This window comes from Triturus cristatus, chromosome 5_2 (genome assembly GCF_964204655.1).
Source record: "Triturus cristatus chromosome 5_2, aTriCri1.1, whole genome shotgun sequence".
In the NCBI taxonomy this organism is placed as follows: domain Eukaryota; kingdom Metazoa; phylum Chordata; class Amphibia; order Caudata; family Salamandridae; genus Triturus; species Triturus cristatus.
The window spans coordinates 304,354,487-304,376,310 of record NC_140588.1 but is presented as its reverse complement, the minus strand read 5'-3'; the positions used below and the strand labels follow the sequence as shown (position 1 = coordinate 304,376,310).

At 44.4% G+C, this 21,824-nt stretch overlaps 1 protein-coding gene across 5 annotated transcripts in view; it reads left to right on the top strand.

Annotated features, from left to right (window-relative positions):
* The window catches only part of LOC146822909 (glutamate decarboxylase 1-like), a 931,087-nt gene that overhangs the window by 882,192 nt on the left and 27,071 nt on the right, over positions 1 to 21,824 (top strand). For all 5 annotated transcript variants that reach the window (XM_085607065.1, XM_085607066.1, XM_085607070.1 and 2 more), the window contains one exon: positions 7,423 to 7,512. In XM_085607065.1, the coding sequence (XP_085463191.1) occupies positions 7,423 to 7,512 (90 nt within the window). The remainder of the gene's footprint in view (positions 1 to 7,422; positions 7,513 to 21,824) is intronic.

Here is a 21,824-nt window from a genome sequence, read left to right as displayed (position 1 = left end):
CCATGTTTCAGGGGCAATTTTGGAGAAAGGTCTGCCCCCATTCCTTACTGTACACACTTTTGGTACTGTTAGGAATTGTTTACTGGTGGAGCGAAGGGTTCTGGCTGGTTGGTATTTTAACAGTTTTTTAGCTAGATATTTTGGCCCTTTGCCATTAAGGGTTTTATGGACCAGACAGCATAGTTCGAAATTGATCCTCTTTTTGATGGGGAGCCAGTGGAGAGTCTTTAAACTGGGCACGGGGGTGTGAGGGGAGGGAGGTTTAGGAATAGCCTGCCTCAGTGTTCTGCCAGACCTGAAGTTTTGTCAGATGCTCTTCATTTATGGAGGCAAGTAGTGCATTTCCGTAGTCTAGACGGCTAATGTTTAGTCCCTGTACTAGGGGCATGCAAGAGGATAGGGGAATCAATTTAAAGATTTTCCTGAGATTACGCATTAGACCATAGCTGGTACGTACTACATTGTTAATGTGGTCCACCATGGACGGTTTATTGTCTATGATTATACCCAGATTTCGGGCTGCTGACTTAGGTGGTGGGCAGGGTCCCAAAGAAGGCAGCCACCAGTCATCTGTCCACAGTTTCTGTGCATCACCGAAGAGCATGATTTCAGTTTTGCTTGCATTGAGTGATAGGTGGTTGTTCGTCATCCAATCATTTATGGCCATCATGCACTGTTTGAACCTAAGTTTAGTGTCAGTGGGATCTGGTCCAAGGGTGATTATTAGCTGCGTGTCATCAGCGTATGACACTGTTTCGAACCCATGTGCTCTGATTATTTTTGCCAATGGGGACACATATAAGTTGAAAAGTGTGGGGCTTAATATGGATCCCTGAGGGACTCCCTTGTCAATTATCTGGCTCTTGGATGAAAAATCTCCTATTTGGACCTTGGAGAATCGATCCGTCAGGTAGCTCTTGATCCAGTTTAACGCTGGGCCCTTTACACCAAATTCAGATAGGCGCTCCAAGAGGATGCCATGTGAGATGGTGTCGAAGGCAGCAGACAAGTCAAGTAAAATCAGGATGGCGGATTGTCTTGCATCAAGAGAAAGTCTGATGTTGTCAACCTATTCGAGTAAGGCCGTTTCGGTGCTATGAAAGGCCCGAAACCCTGATTGAGATGGGTCCAACAGATTATTGCTTTCTAGATGTTTGTATAGTTGATTGTTGACCAATGATTCCATGACTTTGCCAAATAGGGGCAGGAGAGAGATGGGTCGGTAGTTAGCAAGCTTTTAGGGTCGGCTGTCGGCTTTTTTAGGATTAGTCTGATTATGGCTTCCTTCCAGTGTGAAGGTACGGTGGATTGCAATAGTGAGAGATTGAAAATTCGGGTCAGATTGGGTAGAAGAGCAGGTGCGATTTTGAATACAATCTGGGAAGAGGCCCGGTCGGCTGGTGATCTGGATTTGATCTTGTTTAGAGTGAGTACTACTTCTTCCTCTGTGACAGTGTGAAATTCTCTGAGGGAGGTTGTGTGCAAGGGAAGAAACGTATTAACTGTCTATTTAGGTGGTGTGTTGGTTGGTTAGGGAAACAGTTTATGAATGTCATTTATCTTGTTTACAAAAAATGATGAAAGGGAATCGACCCACTCCTGGGAAGCAATAAGCAATTGCTGGCATGAAGGCGGATTGGTGAATTCCTTTACTATTTTGTACAGCTCTTTATGGGAATTGGAGGCCTGATTTATTCTATTTCCCAAGTAAACTTTTTTGGCTGCGGCTATGTGGTCCATATAGAGCCGATGCATTGTTTTGTAGTGCTGTCTGTCTGTTGCTTTTTTTGTGTGACGCCATTTGCGTTCAGCTTTCCTGGTGGCAAGTTTATCAATTTTTAGGTCTGGGGTGTACCAGGGGGAGAGTTCATTTGGGCATCTAGTTGTCTTCTTAGAAGCAATTGTGTCTAGGGTTGTGCTGATAGCAAGTTCCAGATCTTTAGCTGCCTTGTTTGGGTGTGCTATCTCCGAAGGGGAGAGAGGAATAAAGTGAGTGGAAAAAGATTCTAAGTTTATCTTATTCCAAGGTCTACTTAGCTTAGGTTCTTTCCTGGGATGAGGTTGAGTCGGTTTCCCATGTATGAGAAACCTAATTACATGGTGATCAAACCATAGAACTGGGAGTAACTGGTCGATCACTACATTGGGCGAATTTGGGAATAAAAGACCTAAGGAGTGACAGGCGATATGGGTGGGACCTATGACCAGTTGCTTAATGCCCAATGTGTTTAGACTGGTGATGAGGTAGTTTGTGTGGGGATCCGATAAGAGTTCAGCTTGGTAGTTAAAATCCCCTAGTAGGAGTAAATTATTCGCAGCCAGGACGTGTGGTGCAATTGTCTCAGTTAGATTGTTGGTGAAATGGGCTTTGTTTCCCGTGGCCTGTAGAGGATGGTGCCTTTCCAGGTCTCCTTGCAGAAGTGCTCCATTGTGAAAAAATCAGATTTTGCCCCTTTCTGCCTGATGGGATTCTATAGTATGTATTTTACTATTTGCCCTGAAGGCAATCGCTACTCCGCCACCTCTATTGTCTTTCCTGTCTAGTCTAGTCAGCTGGTAGTCAAGGGGGAGGGCTATGGCGTGGTCGGGTAGTGACGAATCTTGGAGCCATGTTTCTGCGATAAAGAATAGATCAAGTTTTTCTGAGTCCAATAGGGACCAGATTTCTAATGCGTGTTTTGCGAGGGAGCGTGCATTGCAGTATAAGCAAATCAGGTGCTTAGACTTTGGTGTTGTGGAATTTGTTTGGGGACATTTGGTACTGCAGTGGGCTATTTCGGGTTGCCTGCTGAGTAGAGGGTGCTCAGGTATTGTATGATCTGATGCACAATCTATTCTAATAAGCTTATTATGTGACATTCAATGCCAAGCCGAAGTCCTGCTGCCAGACAATGAACGGCTCACAGAGACGGGCTGCTTGAAAGCACGAAAAAGAAACGTTGGCAAAGCCAATTGGTCTCCCCTACATGAAGTGTCGAATTTGTAAATGTTTTAGCACTATTTTACAGCAGCGCGCCTGCTGTACAACATGGCTCAAACATTGAAAAAGCTAATACCTCCTGTAGGTGAGACCTATCGACCAAATAGTTTCACTTGACAAATACCTTACTCCTAAGATTTGTGTCTCCATGTTACTTTCTTTTTGCAGTTCAATGTTTAATGTCTTACCCCATGTATGTGTCTTTTTAACATTTGTTCTTACTTAAGACACAACACTGTCACAGTAACATCACTTAAGGGACCAAATACTGCTACAAGACATTCACATTGACAACTCCAATAGCTCGGGCATTGTCGAAACCTCTTGGCTTTACCAATGCTTGTTTTACATGGTGGGGTAGCTAGACCCACGCATAATCCTCCTTCTTTCGCAACTGCACTTGAGACCGGCCATGGTGAAGTGGAGGTGGTGACTAACTAGCCAAAAAGCTACTAGATTCTCTCCTGCCTGACGACTACTTCCTGTAAAGTGTGGCATCTAGCTATCCCAGAGTACACTATTCTGCCTACTCCCAACATGGCAAGACTCTTTTCTTGGTGTGTGGAACTCCCTAGTCCAACTCATAGGTGTGACTACATGGGGGCTACTCTCCCCTTCGAAAACCAGAGTGACACAGGCTTTCCCCTCCCTGTTTGAGATGCCAGACTTTCTTCCCTAACAAAAGAGCAGCACTTTCCTAATGTGGCTACACTTTTCGATTCAAAGACGGCTTCCCCTTTGAAGCACACCACCTGCTCTCACACTCACTCTGGCCATTCTGCCAGGAGGAGGTCACATCTCTTCACTCAGCAGGTCCTTTGTCACTCTTCCCAACACTCATTATCGCCTTTTTCCAGAAGGGCAGAATGCTGTCTCAAGGACAGTAACTGTTTGCAACATAAAACCAGCTGCTACAAAACTTGGGCAACAAAGTGGCAACTTTCTAAAGTTGTTATTTATGAAATAGTTACATTAAATTCGACTTGCGCAACAAGTCGGCTTAATGCAGTGATTCTTTTGATAACTTGAAGTAGTCCCACCTGGAAGTTAGCACTGCTGAGTTGTCAGCATATAACTCCATAGTAGCCAATGGGGGTACTAATCTCACTAGAGTATGCACGGTTTTTAATGTCAGGACATATGAAGTCCTCGAAACACACATCCAGCTTTTTAATAAAATGTGCCCTGCCTTTAGGGCTTGTAAGGCCTACCTTAGGGATGACTTTTAAAAACTTAACTTATAAATAGTAAAAACGAAGGTTTGGGTTGAAATGAAAAAATCAAATTAGGAGTTTAAGAACTGCTTTACCAATCTGCAATGGCAGCCTGAGAGTCAAGCTTTGCTTTGTCACACTCGTGGCACAATCAGTGATTCACTCCATGAGAGATATCTAACCTACAGGCCATGCGTACACCTGCTGCCATGTTCTAGGGGCTTATAAGTAAGTTAACGTATGCCAATTGAGTGAAAACCAATCAAAGATGTACTTTTAAGGGTCAGGGCACTGGTACTGAGGCCTGGTTGGCAGGTCCCAGTGCACTTTCAGAGTCGAAAACCCAGCAGCATCAGTCCCAACATTTGGGGTTGATAAGGCAAATAGAGGCTTGGGCAGGGGATATAAGATGGTGTGCTCTCTTAAATACTTCAGCTTTGTCTCTTATTGTTTCACAGGCCTTTACAGCAAGTACGTTGTTGTTTCTCTCCTTCTTGTTCAAGTGTGAGGCGTTAGTGTTCAGGTCTCTTTCTATCTCTCTCCCAGAGTCCCCAGATGAGGTGTCCTAGCTATTACTGTACAGTAGTTCAGCAAAAGCGTCCTCAGCGCCAGAATGAGGCTCTCCCAGAGACTTATTCTTTCAATTTATTCTTTCCAATGGGGTAATTTGAACTGCTTTAAGTTGCTATAATCACACTTTAGTTAACTTGCTTTTCTATTTCTGGTTAACAACATCAGGCTGACCACCACAGATTACCCTTTTCAATTTATGCCATTCCATTGCAGAGGTTTCTACCTGTTATGTGCGTTGGATCCATAGTTATAGTTCCACAACCCCCACTTGACAGGGGGCCAGATATATGACCATTGATGTTTGCGATTCGCAAATTGCATTAAATTGTGAGTCACTATTTGCGAGTCGTAAACATCAATGTACAACAGTGTCAGAGACACTATTAGCGATTCCTAATGGGGTCGCAAATTGCATGCCTCATGCATATTAATGATGCACCCCCAATTTGCGACCCCATTAGGAATGGCTGGCCCTCCCAGGTATGGTGGCATGCTGGGTTCAGCAGACCTCCATGTCTGGGACTGCTTTCAAATAAAGCAGTTTTAAAAAAAAATCAGCCAGTTTTCCTTAAAGGAAAACAGGATGCATTTAAAAAAAGAAAAATGGAACGTTTTTGTTTATGTTTTAAGGGCAGGAAGTGGTCCCTGGGACCATTGCCTGTGCCCTTAAAAATAATTTCCCCCTGCATTCACAAAGGGGAAGGGGTCCCCTGGGGACCCCTTCCCATTTGCGAGTGCTTTACCACCCTTCTGAGAAGGGTGGTAAACTGTGACTGTTCTGCGACCGAAATTGTGGTCGCAAAACAGTCTTACACAGGGCTCAGACTCGCTATTAAGAAGGGCCGCCCTTGGAATGCCCCTTTCTGTTAGCGAGTCGCTAATCCTATTTAGCGAGTCGCAAATAATTTGTGAGTTGCTAAATAGGGTTAGTACATGGCCCATTTGTATTTTGCATGCGCAAACAGGTTGCAAACCCGTTTGAGCATGCAAAATAGGGTCGTACATCTGTCCCCTGATCCTTTAAAAAAATCTCTTGATCTTAATGTATTGCTTTTTTTGCCTCCAAGAGAGATATTGGTTCATCATTTTGCTTACCACTATTTGTATCAGTCCAGCATTCTGAGTTTTGATGCAGCATCAATTCCACTGAGTTCAAGGCCAAACTCAAATTTTCCTCTAAGGTCACCAATCACCACACGTGGTGATATCATTTCTTCAGATGTATTTGTTACAATGGTTTCTGGCAGCTATGTGTCTCTTTTCTCTTGATGCATGTAGTGTTTCTGAGGTGGGCAGTCTTTGATGGAGAGAGAGGGAAGAGACTATAAAGGATATGTGTGCCTTAAACACATTTGAAAGTTTGTCAACTTGTGTTAAGGCTGCCCGCCGGCCCTTTCATGCACCTTCCTTGCCTTTTGCTGTGGTGGCCGCTTGGAGTCTTTTATGCCCTGTGTTTTTGACCTACTTTCTTACTTACTTACTTTATGCTTCTCACTGTTTTTCTGCAGAATTGGGGCTTAATGTATGTGTGGTCATAAGCAGTGTGTGGAGGGGGCCTAAGCTGTAGTTAGTTCAGTAAACTATAACTGGCAAATTTCTGTGTTTTTTCAGTTTTTAAACGTTAGTTCTCATCACATTTCAACACCTAATTATAACATAATTTTAACCTTTGTTATTTCAGGTGAATTTCTGATCACATGCACACACACACCCATTTCTCTCTCTCGTCCCATCTGTTTTTCTTGTTTACCTCTTCTTCTTTTTCTCCCCCATCCCCCACTTTCTATTTTTCTCACTGTCTCTCACAGTCGCTGTCTCTCTTTTTCTTGGTCTCTGTCTTGCCTCTGTGTGTCTACCCATGTCTGTCTCTCTCTTTTGTTCTGTCTTTATCTTTCTTTCTTCTCGGTCCATAGACAGGCAGGTAGAATCTAAGAGACTTAAGCATATGAAATCCAACCTTTGGTGTGATGGAATACAGTACGTAGTTTGATATCTGTGGGTGCCAGTTTGTATTTGATGAAACCAATAAAGTATTTATTTTAAAAAAAAAAGGATATGAAGCCCGAGAGCTGCAAACGGTAGTTAAATAGGGAGCAGTCAATTGTTTTTGAGGATGTTGGAAAAATACATAGGGGCATATGATCAACGAGGCGATAAAAAATTATCGCCGCTTTTGCGTCTGTTTTCGGACGAAAAGCGGCGATAATTTTATCGCCTAATCAGCAAGGTCACGCTATCGCATGAAACCTTCCATTAGCGCCTGTATTCTGCATGCCCAGCTTTGCATCTCAAGGTGGATATCATGGCTAAGTATGCCTTGCCCTATCGCCAAACTTCGTGAGATTATCGCTGGATTTCCAGCGATAATCTCACATTTGACAGTTAGCGCTTGGAATTTTATCGCTTTTGAGATAAGCGTTGCTAATAGCACGCTATCTCAGCGATAAAATTCCACGTTACCCGGCGATAATTATCCTAGCGCTAAGTGCGTTTAGCGATAATTATCGACGGTCCTTGATGATATGCCCCTATGTTTCCTTTATTTCCAATATGCAGACCAGAACCAGCTATGACTCAGGATCGTTAAAATTGAGATTGCTAATTGTAAAAATGCTTGCAATATACAATGTTTAACATAGACGTATTTATTTTCAGCCTGAACACTCCAATGTCTGCTTTTGGTACATCCCACCAAGCGTCAGAAAAATTCAGCTTGCTTCAGAACGAAACAAAACATTACATAAGGTAAGCGTTCTAAATTTCGCGCTGCCATGAAAGAAGAAAATAGTCTCATGTACGTACCATCTTCATTTTCATTTGACATTTCATTTTTGCTACCTGCTTCCTCAACGCAGTGAATAATCATGTGCCACATGCAAATAAAAAAGTATTCAAAATGTCTTTTTGGCAAACTAACAGGATAGAAACAATTGATACAAAGCATAGAGAAGGTATTTTAAGATCAGTTTCAAGCATCCGATGTTAGAGAAGCAAAATAGAATTGTAGCAGATATGCGTAGGAAATAGAAAAATACGTGTAGGTATTTTACCATATCTTGTATTCATAAAAGTCACATATTTCTGAACTTTTTGAATGGTATGCACTAGTTACGTGGAAAGAACAGAGGTGGCACAGCTCTGCCAGCCATATCAATAAAAATCCATTGGCCTCGTACGAAATGGCTGGCTGCAAATAGTGGGCGCAAATTGCACGCTGACATTTTGCAACCTGCCTTGCATTTTGAGATGCGGCCTACTAGGCCACGTTACAAAAATGTCCAGCCACACAGGGCGTCCCAGAACAACCTCCTAATAAACAATAAGGGCGTCATTTGCAAGAAACTGATGCATCGGCATTAATGCGTTAGTTACCTTGCGCCTGTGTCAAATGCCCTTGCGACACCATGGATGCGCTGTATTTAGAATACAGGGTTCCATGACGCAAGGAATAACAGATGTATCAGAAGTTCTGATGCATTTGTTGGCATAATAGTGACACATTGCTGGAGTTCGTTGTAAAACTGACGCAACTCCAGCAATGAGTCAGAACACATGGGCGAGTCCCATTGAAAAAGCGCTGCGTCAATCCTTATGCCTGGCGTAGGGATTTTGACACAGTCAAGTCATAGAGTGACGTAGTGAAATGTGCATTTCACTTTGCCACTTCTACGTGGCTTTTTGCGTGGGAATGACTACTGTGCATACATTATACCTGGCGCAGGTATATTTTGTGACGCAGGGCTCTACAAACTGATGCATTGGACCCAATGCATAAGTTTGTAGTTATAGAGCAGGTTGGCTCCCTGATTGCGCCGCTGCTGCGTCAAAAAAAGTGACACAGCGTCGGCACAAAAGCATGTTAATAAGCCACTAATAAGGCATGGCGTTATTTGCCACACTGTGTGGTTGCCTACGAACCCAGGATTGATCAACTGCACGGAACAGTAGATCTCATTGCCTGCGTTTGTACTCCCATTGCCTTCAAGAAACAGGCATTACTTTAAAAATAAAGCAAAATCCTATTAGGGAATACATTGGGAGGAGCATGCAGTGGTTCCCTGGATCACTTATTTCTCTACTTGATGCCGCCCGATACATTACCACAGGTGCAGCTGTCCCAGGGGGATGGTGTTAGCCAAGACCTTTTGATTTCATTAAAATTATATGTATAATATACTTACTTAACCCCTTGAGTGCCCCGCCCTTTCCCCCTCCAGTGCCGGGCCTTTCATTAGCGGGTGGGGTCCATGACGAGATAGTCTCGTCATGGGCACAGCGCAACCGCGCTCCATGACGAGACTATCTCGTCATGGGCACTGAAGGGGTTAAGGGGACTTTGAGCAACTCTCTTCATCCATTGGTCAGTTGTTTTGTCATTTACATTTGCCTCTGCCCACTACAGAGCACAGCATGGGTCAGTGGGTCAGCCTACTTGAGCCACTGGTTAGCTTCACTTTGAGGGCATACATTTTGTTCTTTCGCAAGGTGGACATCTGGATACTCGCATACTAGGTAGTTCCATTTAGTGCCAAAGTTTTGGGTTTAACTTTTACATTCGTTTAGTGTAGCCTGATGTGAAAGCATGACACCTTTGAAATGAGCAAAGGGCACATTCCAGCTTTGTCATTCATGTCTTCTGTCAATGCTGTTGTAATTTCCTTTTTGAGTGGCCTTTGTTTATGTGACTCCAATTATTACTTAGATTCTGTTCCACTAATTGCACTTGAATAAACTTTGCCTAGGGAGAAAAACAAACTTCATCCTTTTTAATTTGCAGTGCACTTGTGACACTTTTCCTTAAACATAGTTAGGCTTAATTTGGGATTTAGTATCCAATATTTTATACTGTGAACACTCTTTCTTTCCTTCTTTCTATCTTTCTTTCCTTTTTTCTTTCTTTCTTTAATTGTTTTCTTCCATTCTTACTCATATTCTTTCCATATTTCTTTCACCATTGGCTTCTTCCCTTTTCTTTCCTTTCTTTCATTTTTTGCCTACTTTCTCTCTTTTTGGACTGCTTTCCTATTCTTTCCTTCCTTCTTTTGTTTTGCCTTCTTTCCTTCTTTATTCTTTTCTCTTCTTCTTTCATTTTCGCCTTCTTTCTTTTTTTGACCTCTTTCATTTTTCTTACTACTTTCCATTTTTTGGGCCTTTTTTCTTTCCCCCATTCTTTCTTTTTTGCTCCTTTTCTTCTTTATTTCCCTCTTTCCTCTCTTCTTTCTGTTTTGCCTTGTTTTCATTTTTCTTTCCTTCATTCTTTCTTTTTTGTTTTCTTTCATTTTTCTTTTTTCTTTTATTTTTTTCATTCCTTCCTTCTTTCATTCTTTCCTTCCTTCTTGCCTTCTTTATTTCCTTCTTTCTGTCTTTGGTTCCTTCTTTCTCTCTTCTTTGCCTTCCTTCTTTCATTTTTACCTTCTATCCTTTCTTTCATTCTTTCTTTAGTCCTTTTTACCTTCTTTTTCTTTTTTCTTCGTTCATTCTTCCTTTTTTTCTTTCTTTTATGCCTTCTTTTCTTCCCCTCTCTTTCCTTTCCTTTTTTCTTCTTTCTTGCTGTCTTTCTTCTTTCCTTTTTCTTTTCTTCTTCTTCTTTTTCTTTCCTTCCTTTCTTCCTTCTTTCTTTCTTGCCTTCTTTTTACGTTCATTCTTCCTTTTTTCTTTTCCACCTTCTTTCCTACCTTTCTTTTTTGTCTTCCTTCCTTCTTACTTTCTTTCATTCCCTCTTTCTTTCTCTCTTTCTTTTTGTCATCCTTTTTCCCTTCTTTCTTTCTTTTTTGCCTTCATTCATTTGTCCTACTTTATTCTCTTCTTTCTTCCTTTCCTTCTTGCTTCCTCGCTTTCTTTACACCTTTCTTTTCTGCCTTCTGTCCTTCTTTCTTTCCTCCTTTATGTCTTTCTTTCCTTCTTCCTTTGTTTATTACCTTCTTCTTTTCCTGCTTCCTTTCTTTTTTGCCCTTTTTCCTTTCTTTTTTCCTTCCTTTCTTTCTTCTCTTTTATCTTGCCTTTTTAATTTATTGCCTTCTCAAAGACAAGAGGCTGGTAACCAAAGTCAGACCGATTGGCTTTTTTAGGTCTGTGTTAGAAAAGACCTTTTAATTTAGAAAATATAGAGATCGACTTAGAAATAAATTATATTTATCACACTACTTGCCACACTACTTGCATTAGTATTTAAACTTCACAAAACAAACTGCAGACATTTAAGTACCTAAAAAAGGAAAAGTTGGAAGCAAAAATGTTTCTTGTTTTGGAAGGAATGCATATGGGTCTTGATGTGAAAAAAAAACCATTTGGTGGTTGCACATCTCACGAGGTATCTTGTAAGATATGTTTAATTACAGTTCACAATTGATAAGGAATGCTCCTTTCACACCCCCTACTAATTGCGATACAGAATGAGTCCCAACCCCATTTTGTCATTCTGAAAGGCTTTTGAGAATATCAAAGATCACAGAATTTGCAACCACAAAATGTTTTTTTTTCACATCAGACCCTCCAGGATGTTGTGGTCTAGTCTGCCAAATTGTGCGACTTCAAAATAAAAGAATTGTGGCCTCAAAAAGCAAAATTTGTGCTTTTTGTGGGACAGGCACTAAATGCGCCTGTCACAAAAATAGCCTGGTTCAGGTGTGGAACCAGTAAACCAGCACTGCATAGCGTGACTGAGCTGGGAGACAAATGCTTGGTGACAGAGAGAGAGCAGATTTAAATTGCTCTCTCTGTGTCACCACACTGCTGTCATGCCTCTCAGCATCAATTACATGGTGCTGGTGGGAACTGTTACTTTAGCCGCCTCTGCCCTCCTCACATCTTATATTAAGGTGTGAGGAGGGGTTAAAGTAATATCTCCCCTCCAGCACAATGTAGTTCACACTAATTGTGCACGATGGGTGCTGGGGGAGGTGTCAAGGCATCAGGCTGGGGAGGGAGTGAGGGGTGAGAGTAGATAAGTGCCATGTTTGGAGGGGTGTAGGGACGAAAGACTGCCAAAGGAGTCCGTAACATTATGATGCCTGTTTAGTCCCGTTCTCTTGGGGTCTTAGGTTTAGCTCCTGGCTGTGTAAGCAGAGAGAGTAGGAAAACACCTCTCTCCTACCAAGGGTACTTTCATTGGACCAGCGCGGCAGCACAGGCTCCATAAAAGGAAGGTTAAAAAAAGAGTTTAATTTTGCAAGGGCCTTTGTAGGAATCACTTCATTTTTACAAAAGTCCCACTTTTGCAATTTTTTGTGTGAATCTTCAACATTGCCAAATCCTGGAGGGTCTGTCTAAGGTAGGCCCTAAATTTAAACAGTAGGACATGTATATTTTATATTTTACATGTCTTAGCAGTGAAAAGCCTCCAAAGTCGTTTTTCACAGTGGCAAGACTGGCTCCCCCATAGAAAAGCACTGAGTTACATTACAGCACCTTATAATGCCTAACGTCAGTTTGGAAGTAGCTAAACAAATGATTCAAAAACTAATTTTCATAGTAATTAAAAACCCAACTTAATAGCAATGTTGGATTTTATATTACTATTTTGAAAATGAATCTTTTATAAAGTTGTCATTTTCCTGCCTGATCCCAATGGGCCTTTCTACCAGTGTGCTGTGTTACTCAGGACCTGAATGGTTTCTTGACCAGGTGTGAAGTGGCTCCCCAAGCTGAGACAAACGAAGCGGGTTCAGCTTCCCCTGACAGAATGACCATCTGGGCTGTACTCAGGAACTTAAAAGTATGCTTACCCTGTCACAGGGAGCTGTAGCTCATACTTGGGCATCCCCCTCTATTTGGCCTGCTTTCCAGCCAGGCACCAATCTCAGTGGGCAAGGAGCTGCCCCCAGAACTGGTTTTGAGTGACCACAAGGGAGGGCTGGACCATTATCATAGCCACACCTCTGAGTGAGCATAAGGAGCTCTGCACAGGGGAAAAAAAGGCTAAGCCATCTTGGTTTTGGGTAAAGAAGGGCACTGTGGAATAGTTTACAATAACACAAATTGGAAGTGCTGCAAAAGTGGATAGGATCACCCATGGAAACCTTTACCCCAATGACTAGGGAGTGTCTGTGAGTTTCTTCCACAGGCTGGCACAGGCCGTAAATGTGGCACCCACAGTACACTCTTTAGAACACTGCTGGTCTTGTGGAAAGCAGAAAAAAGGATTGCACTTGCTGTTGTGACCTGTGAGGAGAACCTAAAGAGCTGGACCTGCTTCTGTCTGTACCCATGACCAAAATGTGGACTCCAAGGATCAGTTGGCTGATATCCTGTTAAGCTAGGACTCAAGAGCTGCAAGAAGCCCACCTTCCTGAGAAGCCCAGGTGACCATTTCCAACTACCTACCCTTGACCTTGCTGGTGGCTTCTACCTACAGGAATTAATCCTGACCCCCTAACTGGTGTCTCTAAGGTCTCGGGTCCCTTACATAAGTGTCAGTTTGTACTCCTCCTGCCTGTTAGACCTGGCATCCTTGGCGTGGTTTCCCCTGACTTTTTGCCTCTACCCCCTGTGTTTTTGATGCTGTGCTGGATTTCATTTGTGCTGGCTTAGATGCTTTGGGCACTTTGCTACTGCTGATCAGTGTCAAAGTGCAAGTGCTCCCTGTGTAAATTGTTATTGTGATTGGTTCTCCCTGATTGACATATATGTTTTACCAGTAGGCCCCTAGTAAAGTGCACTAAATGTGCCAGAGGGGGGGGGGGTAAATCAAATGCTGCTAGCGGGCTTGCAGCACTGATTGTGCCACCTAAGTAGCCCTGGAAAGAGGTCTCAGGACTGCCACAGCAGTGCCTGTGCACAGTTTGTTAACTGCCATGTTGACCTGGCAAGTGCACCCACTTGCCAGGCCTTACCCTTCCCTTTTCTTACATATAGGACACCCCTATGGCAGGCCCAAGGTACCCCAGTGTATGTGAAAGGTAGGACATCTACTGGTGTGTGTAACATGTCCTGATAGTGAAATACTGCCAATTTTGTTTTTCACTATTGAAAGGCTATCTTGCCTATAGGACAGAATGGAAAATGTTTTGTAACATTTTACAAGCATATCTTCCCATAGGGATAAGATAGAAAAATTGAGTTTAGTACCCCTGAACTCAGAATTTAATAACACATCTTTTAGTAAATATGGGTTTGAAATTATGTGTTTGAAAATAGCACTTTTAGAAAGTGGCTATTTTCTTGTCCAACCTTCCTATGTGCCTCTGCCTGTTTGTAGATTTACTGTCTGGCTTTGGAGTGACAGAGGCTGGGGAGGTGCAGTGGCTCCAGGAATCTGGATGAGTCAGCACTAGGCTGAATAGGCCTGATCTGCATTTGGAGCGGTGGGAGGAGTAGCACCTGTACCTTAATAGGGCAATGCCTGCCTTCCACAATGCTGGCTCCGCCCCCCTGTGGTGTGTCTGGGACCAAGGCCAACACTGAGAAAGGATGTTGTTGTGTTCTGGCCCCAGAACTGGTTTGAACCGGGCTCAGAGCCCCTTGCACAAAAAGAACAAAGACATTTTGGGGTATAAGTATTATACCTAAAACTCCTGAACTTTAGATCATTCCTGGAATTCAAGAGGAACCTTTGCTAAGGAGAAGAGCTGGAGAGACTGAGGAGAAGTACTGCCCTTGCTGTGTGTCTGGGGTTGGCCTGCAGTTGCTGTTTCTGCCAAGGAATGGAGAAGGACTTTGCTGTGTGCTGTGTCCCCTGCTTGAAGGAGATCTCCATGGGCCTGATGTGAGCTGGCCTCCTGTTCAGACGTCTCAGGGACACAAAAACTTCCCCCCCAGCTCCCCTGTCGTGAGTTCTGACCTGCCTTGATGTGCCTGTGCCAGTTTTGGGCCTCTGGAGGTTGTTCCTGCTGTTTGGAAGCCGGAAGAGAGAAGAAACTCAAAGAACTACAGAAACCGATGCATCGCTCTTCTTGCGGCTGTTTTTCCGACGCATCTTCACGGCGTGAGAAGAATTTCCACGCATTGCCATGCTGCTGCGAAAACCGTCACAGCGCCTGTCATCGCTGCAAAAATCGACGCATCGAGGGATCGCGGCTGAAGAGGACCGACACAGCATCTGCAACGCCGCTGCATTGATCGCCAACGCAGCCTGAGGACCACGCATCGTACCTGTGCGACACGGTTTCCCAACGCATCACCTGCCTACCGTAACCGGCACAAAGAAGCGACGCATCACTACCCATACAGACAGGAATCGACACAACCCTTCCTCTGCGTGCAGCGGGACTATCGCATCCCCTCCTCAGGGTCTCAGGAGTGTCGCATTTCTTTGTTTTCCGATGCCGCAGCTGTTTGGCTTGGTGAACTTTGACGCAACTACAGGTACTTTAGTGAAAAGTCACGCATCCATAGTTATCTGTGGTACAAGTTCTTGAAACCTTTTTAAAAGTCATATTTTTAACTGTGTATGTTGGATTTTGGTCATTTTGGTCTTGTTTAGTTTAGATAAAGATATTTTATTTTTCTAAACTGGTGTGGTGTCCTTTTGTGGTGTTTTCACTATGTTACTGTGAGTGTTGGTGCAAATACTTTACACATTGCCTTTGGGATAAGCCTGTCTGTTCATGTCAAGCTACCAAGGGGGTGAGCAGAGGTTATCTAGAGTGTGTATCCCCCTTACCCTGACAAGAAGCAAGGGTCCCTATTTGGACATGGTACCTACCTCTGCCAACTAGAGACGCCCATTTCTAACACTGCCTGACCATAAAATATGGGACTTACAAAGTTTCCCAAGGATTTTTTGCCTCGAGAACCAACAGAAGACCAAGACAAACCTGCCAAGTCAAGCTAACGAATATGCGTTGCCGCTGGGCCAAAGACTCAGGTTGCTGCCACTCAAAGTTTTCCACAGCGGCAAATCAGTTTCAGTGGGATATTGCGGAGAAGATGCCCAGCCCATGTAGCCATATTTGGCTACAACTTGCAGCCTTGCCCTTTTGGAGAAATCCAAGCTCCAAAAAGTACTAAAGGGCCAATTTATATTTTGGAGTACCATCACCATAATGGAGAATTTTACCTCCACTATGTTGAGGATATTCTGCCTGCCAAATTTAGAGATATCCGCAGGCCCAGCAGTTCCTGTAAATGCATTGAAAGCTTAACTTATGGCTCCATCAATATGATAGCACCATACATCAAACTTTCAACTTTTTTTTATTTTCAAAAAAATAATCCCAAAGCTGGATTTTCTGTGTGAAAAAACAATGACCCACGGAGGTTAGTTTGCAGTTTTCACTGCCTGTTACGGCCAGATTTTACCTGGCGGTGACTGACGTTGGAAACTGGGCTATGTGTTTGTCTACTCTAAATAGGGCGGGCGGACACATGGTCAAGCCCCTGATGCCCCTACTCCATTAGGCCGTTGGAGGTATATATAGGTGATAGAGATGGAGTAGTCATTGCCGTCAACATACTAAATGTCCGCCTGACTGTAAACAAGCCGGGGCGGACATTTAGGTTGTCGGAAAAGTTACTCCGTCACCATTGCTACCCATTCTGTCAACATCTGAATCAGGCCCTCAGTCAAAAGGTAGAAATCATCATCAGACAAAGACGCCAAATTTATGTGACCGGCGAAGGACCTTCTTTGGGATCAAGCATCAAATTTCTCCCACTCAGAGTTTTCCCGTCAAAAGTCAACTACTCCACCGGGTCTTCGTCCAACAGCTATTAGGCCTCATGGAACCCATCTCAGCCACAGTCTGCTGCTTTGCCCCGCAGAAGGTTTTGACTTCCATTTGAGGGACTAAGTCGAAACGTCTGACCAGGACAAACCTGGTCTCTGTATTGGGCCCATGCCCCATTCCGGCCAGCCTTTAAACCTAATCCTTGTCCCGGTCTACTGCAATCAGTTGGCTGTGGTTTGTGCTTTGTGTTTTTTGCTGCTATTTGTATTTAAAACTTTAACTATTCATATCGCTGGTTCCTCATATTGGATTTTTGACATGGTGGTGGTATTTTGCTCATTTAAGTATTCTCTATTTTTATAAATTAGAGTGGGATTTTTACTGTGTTGTGTTTTCGACGTTTACACTGTTTTGGCACTACTAAACGCTTTACACATTTTCTTTAATTAAGCCTGTCTGCTCTGTGCCATAGATACCAGGGTTTGAGCTCAGGTTAAAATTACTGAAACCCTGTATGGCCCTAACAAGAATAGTCACAGTTTTACTTGTGGTGGACTACCATCCGCCCCAACTAATAATCCACTTTCGCACTCTCCTTTATAGTTTTATCGTACTCCTCATATTTTGAACTATATCCAGGGCCACTGGAATTATGTGACTGCATAATTATTGATTTACCGTATTTGCTACACAATCCTACATCTGCTGAATAATCTGCAGATTTGAAAAAAATATATATTGCTTCTCATTCAAACTGATCAAAAGCTACTAAAATTGGAGTGAAATGTGTTGCAGCACAGTGCAAGGCCCTTTCTGTTGCTTATTGCTGTATTTGAGTATCAAACTTGTACTAATGTGTTGAAACCTTGCCTAGATTCAGTTAACGTGTTAAAATAATTAGCAGGCATATGTATCACACTCCCCTTTAGCTAATCCTAATTTGCGAGATTTTGCGATTCGCAAATTCAGATTCGCTAAACGGGATGTATAAAATAAATCGCGAATTATTTGCCATTACTTAAAAATCGCAAATAATTCGCAGAATCCCGTATTGCGATTTCTTAATAGCGAAATTCGCTAATTAAGAAATCGCAAAAACGGGAATCTGCAAGCCTGGTGCAGGCTGATGACATCACAAACAGGAAACTGTAGTGATTGCCTGCACCTGCTCACCTGAGCCACACCCAGAGGCTGCTTGTGGAGTGTGAGGAGGCTTTCCTGGAGACAGCAACCAGCAATGGATCCCAAACAAAACCAGCAGGGCAAGGATGCAGAAAAAAGAAAGAGAAAACACAAGTTTTCAGAAAAGGAGCAGGAGGTCCTCATTGAGGAGATGGTCTGCAGCCATGAGCTCCTCTTTGGGAAGAAGGCACTCAAAGTCCCAGAGGCCAGGAAGAGGAAAATCTGGCTGGAAATACAGAGCAAGGTGAATGCTGTTGGAGTCACCACACGCACCATCGAGGAGCTGCGCAAGCGGTGGTATGATATGCGCCAGAGGTCCAAGGAGAGGGTGGCAGCCAGACTCAAGGATGCCAATCAGACTGGAGGAGGACCATCCACTGCAGAGCAGCCAACCCCCCATGAGGAGCTCGTGGAGTCTACCCTCCTGCCTGAGAGCGTTGGTGGTTTGGCTGCAATAGACAGCTCCGACCCCTCATCCAGCAGACAAGGTAAGATGCATGCCAAATCACCCTGCACTCCTCCCCATCCCTTGCACACTCCCCCAAATGCGCATAGTAAACTCCCAACATGCCAATCCAGCCCAGGTCTTACAGCACACCCAGCAATGCATCATGGACTCGTAGTACTGTGTCTGACTGTGTGTCCATGACACCATCACAATTAAATGCAACATATGTGTTTTGGGGATCATTGAATGGAAATGTGTCAGAGGTTAGCCGTCAAAGAATTGTAACTTTATTGAGTGCCACATGCAGACAGTAACACAAACTCATGTAGTCCCCTTTACATCCACAGCACACGGCATGCCACAAGAAGACAGCGCAGAGGGAGAGGAGGCTGCAGACCATGCGGACTCCAGCGATGACACAGAGCAGCAGCCAATTCAGTGCAGGAAGCGCGCACATGTGCCCCCACTGCCTCCATTTGAGGACGAAGTCCCAGCAACAGGCGATGACACCGACAGGAGAGAGGGGAGTCAGGGTGTGACAGACATGCCCCGTCATGACGCACCAACACCAAGGCAAAGGGAACAAGCCATATCCAGGTCAAGGCCCAGGAGCAGCACTGCAACAGAAGGAGAAGGCACCGTGTTCTCCGGCTTGGAACAGTGCATGCTGCAGGAACAGCGCCTGCAAAGCAAGGCAATGCGGTCAATAAATCGCCAGCTAGGCCGCATACATCAGGACAATCGCAACATGGTAGCGGCAATACATGAGCTCTGTGCCACTTTGAGGGACACCCAAGCTGCCAATGACAGGGCTGGACGACGTGCCAATGCACGCCTACACAATTATACAAAGGCAGTCAACCGCCTCTGCACCACCACCAGCGCACTCACACGCAGAAGCGTAACCATGCAGGTGGACATGGCACATTGCTGCCAGGACATTGCACGAGGGTTAGAGCAGGTAACCACTGCTGTGGAACAGCTGCAGACAGCCAATGCTGGTGGCAGCGCACTTATGGCCTCTGCTGAGAGTGAGGACACATCGAGTCGCAGCAGCATCACTCCAACCTTGCCAGGTGAAAGACGCCGCAGTGGCAGACAGGTAGCAGGCCAAGGGCGCACCATGGGGGGCACTCACCCTGGACGGCACCGACGGAGGTGATCATCTGCGGGGACACTGACTGCAACACGGGTGCATTTACCCGAAAAGGCTGTTTGCCCTATTACTTGTGCCTTCTCTGCACTGTGTGTACAACATGTGCTGGGGACAATTACAATTTCTTTCATGTGAAGTGTGATTAAACACTTGACACATCATCAGGCTTTGTAGTCTCATTTCCTCAATACTCACCTAAAAGTAGTTTTGTGTGATCTCAGTCCGTCTCTGGCGTCCAGCAGCTGCCCCAACTCCTGGTGCTGGTCTGGCAGGGGGAGCAGGGCGCTCGTCATCCGATGTGTCTGTATCGGTCACATCAATTGTGGTGCCTTTCCTCATTGCCATGTTATGTAGCATCGCACAGCTTGCCACGATTTTACAGCAGGTCTCAGGGCTGTATTGCAGTGCGCCTCCACTTTTATGCAGGCACCTGAAGCGGCTCTTCAGGATTCCGAAGGTTCGCTCAATGACACAGCGTGTAGATCTGTGTGCCCTGTTGTAGCTCCTCTCACTTGCATTTGCAGGATCCAGGTATGGGGTCAGGATGAAGTCGCGCACTGCATAGGCACTGTCACCTGCATGGAAAAAAACACAATAGGTGAGTCAATGTCCCCCCCCCTCAAGTGTTGTAGTGGATGTATTGATGTGTGCAATGTATTTACCGAGCAGGTACCCCTCCCCGAACTCTCCAGCACTCAGACGTCTGTGTATTCCACTGTGTCGGAAGATGAAGGAGTCATGTGTACTGCCGGGGTATTTGGCTACGATGTCTGTGATGTGATACTTAGCGTTGCACACAATCTGTATGTTGAGGGAATGGTAGCATTTCCGATTCCTTAGACATATTCAGTTTCTGCTGGGGGTGTGATGGCCACATGGGTCCCGTCAATGCAGCCAATGACGTGGGGGAAACGTGCAATCTGGTAGAAGTCCAGTATCGTTTGCTGTAATGCCTGTTGGGTGGTGGGGAAGTAAATGTGATGTGAGAGCCTCAGTAGCATTGCATCTAGGAAGGCATGGAAGAAGCGCGAAAGTGCACTCTGTGACACCCCACCAACCTCCGCTATGACCCGTTGAAAACTCCCTGACGCCAGGAGGTGCAGGGAGCACAGGACCTGCACATGTGTGGGAATTGTTTGTGTCCTGCGAGTAGGGTGCTCCAAGTGGGGTTTCAGCTCCTCAATCAGGTCCATTATGGTCTGTGGGTGCAGTCTGTACTTGTCATAGATCTCCTCTTCAGTGTTCTGGAACAGGGTGATGCGCAGCCTGAAGATACGTTCCTGTCTCATTCTCCTGTGAGCAAGGGCCCGAATACGCAGCCTCCTGGCTATCACGTACATTGCAGCCATTGTGGGTGTGTTTGTTGCATTGTGGGCTGGTTTTTGTACTTTGCACCAGTTTACCACCTGCAAGCAATTGGTGTTAATAGCGATTTCTTAAATTGCGAATTTTGTGAAATCGCAATTTGCGACAATTTCATACGTGTTTGCGATTTCTTAGCTTGCGATTTCTTGTTAGCGATATTCGCAACGCTAAGGAATCGCAAATTAAGTATTCGCTAGGAAATTCGCTGTTTTCTTGTTTCGCAGCCTAAGAAATCGCTAATTTAGCGATTTCTTATTTTTCTGTTTGGAAGTGTGTCATACATATGAAATAGCGAAAAATCAGTCGCAAACGCTGTGTTTTGCGATTCGCAGCGTTGGCGACTAATTTTTCCTTTCATACATATGGCCCAAGGTTATGCTAACACAAAATGTGCCACAATGTGCTGCTTAATTAGTCTTTTTTGGGGCACAATTTAGTCAACCATGCTGCATAATTTGGTCCTCTGATTTCGCCTAATTCCAGTGGCCCTGACTTTATCTCTAATACACCAAGTGAGTGAAACAAAGAGGCCTAACGTCCCTACAAGTATTGGGAAATTATGGTATGTGGGATGAGGCGATCTTCTCCTTCTAAGAGAATGTTTTTCATTGCACACGACAATTTTCTTGAAGAATTCGCTCTGAAAGTGAAATGTCTTTGCAGAGTTTTTGAAAGGGTACTAATGAAATAATCCCAAAAAAGGACAACCATTGTGCCGAGTTTAACTACCCTGGGGTGTTGCAATGGCTTTCTTCCTTTCTTTTTCCCTCTTTCTTTTTGTTTTGTTTTATTACTGGCCTGCTTTTTCCTGTTTAGTCAAGTCACCTTTATACTTTTTATTGTTTTATTTCTGTCTCTATTGCTCTCCCTATTTACTTTTCTTTCTCTCTCCCCTTTATTCCCAAATGTCATAATTTCTCTTTTGCCGACTCCATTGCTGCACTTAGGTACTTGCCAGACTTCAAACCTCACCTTTTAGCTTTGTCATGGCACCAGCGGCGGCTCCTCCTCAATGGTGGAGGAGCGTCGCCCCATTGCCTGGCTCAGAGCCAGCAAATGAAAAATGAAACGGTGTTCTAGCATCATTTTATTTTTCATTTGCCGGCTCTGAGCCAGCTTGTTCAGGGCGGGCGGTGCACGGGAGAAGGAGTGCTATGTTCACTACGTAAGTGTGCATATGTGGTTTGCCAGCCCTCTCAGGCTGACCAAAACACCCAGCCCAGCTGTATTGAGCAATCGGGCTGGAAAAACACCACAGATTCCCTGGTCTGAGCGGAGCATCTTTTGCGCCTGCTCAGAC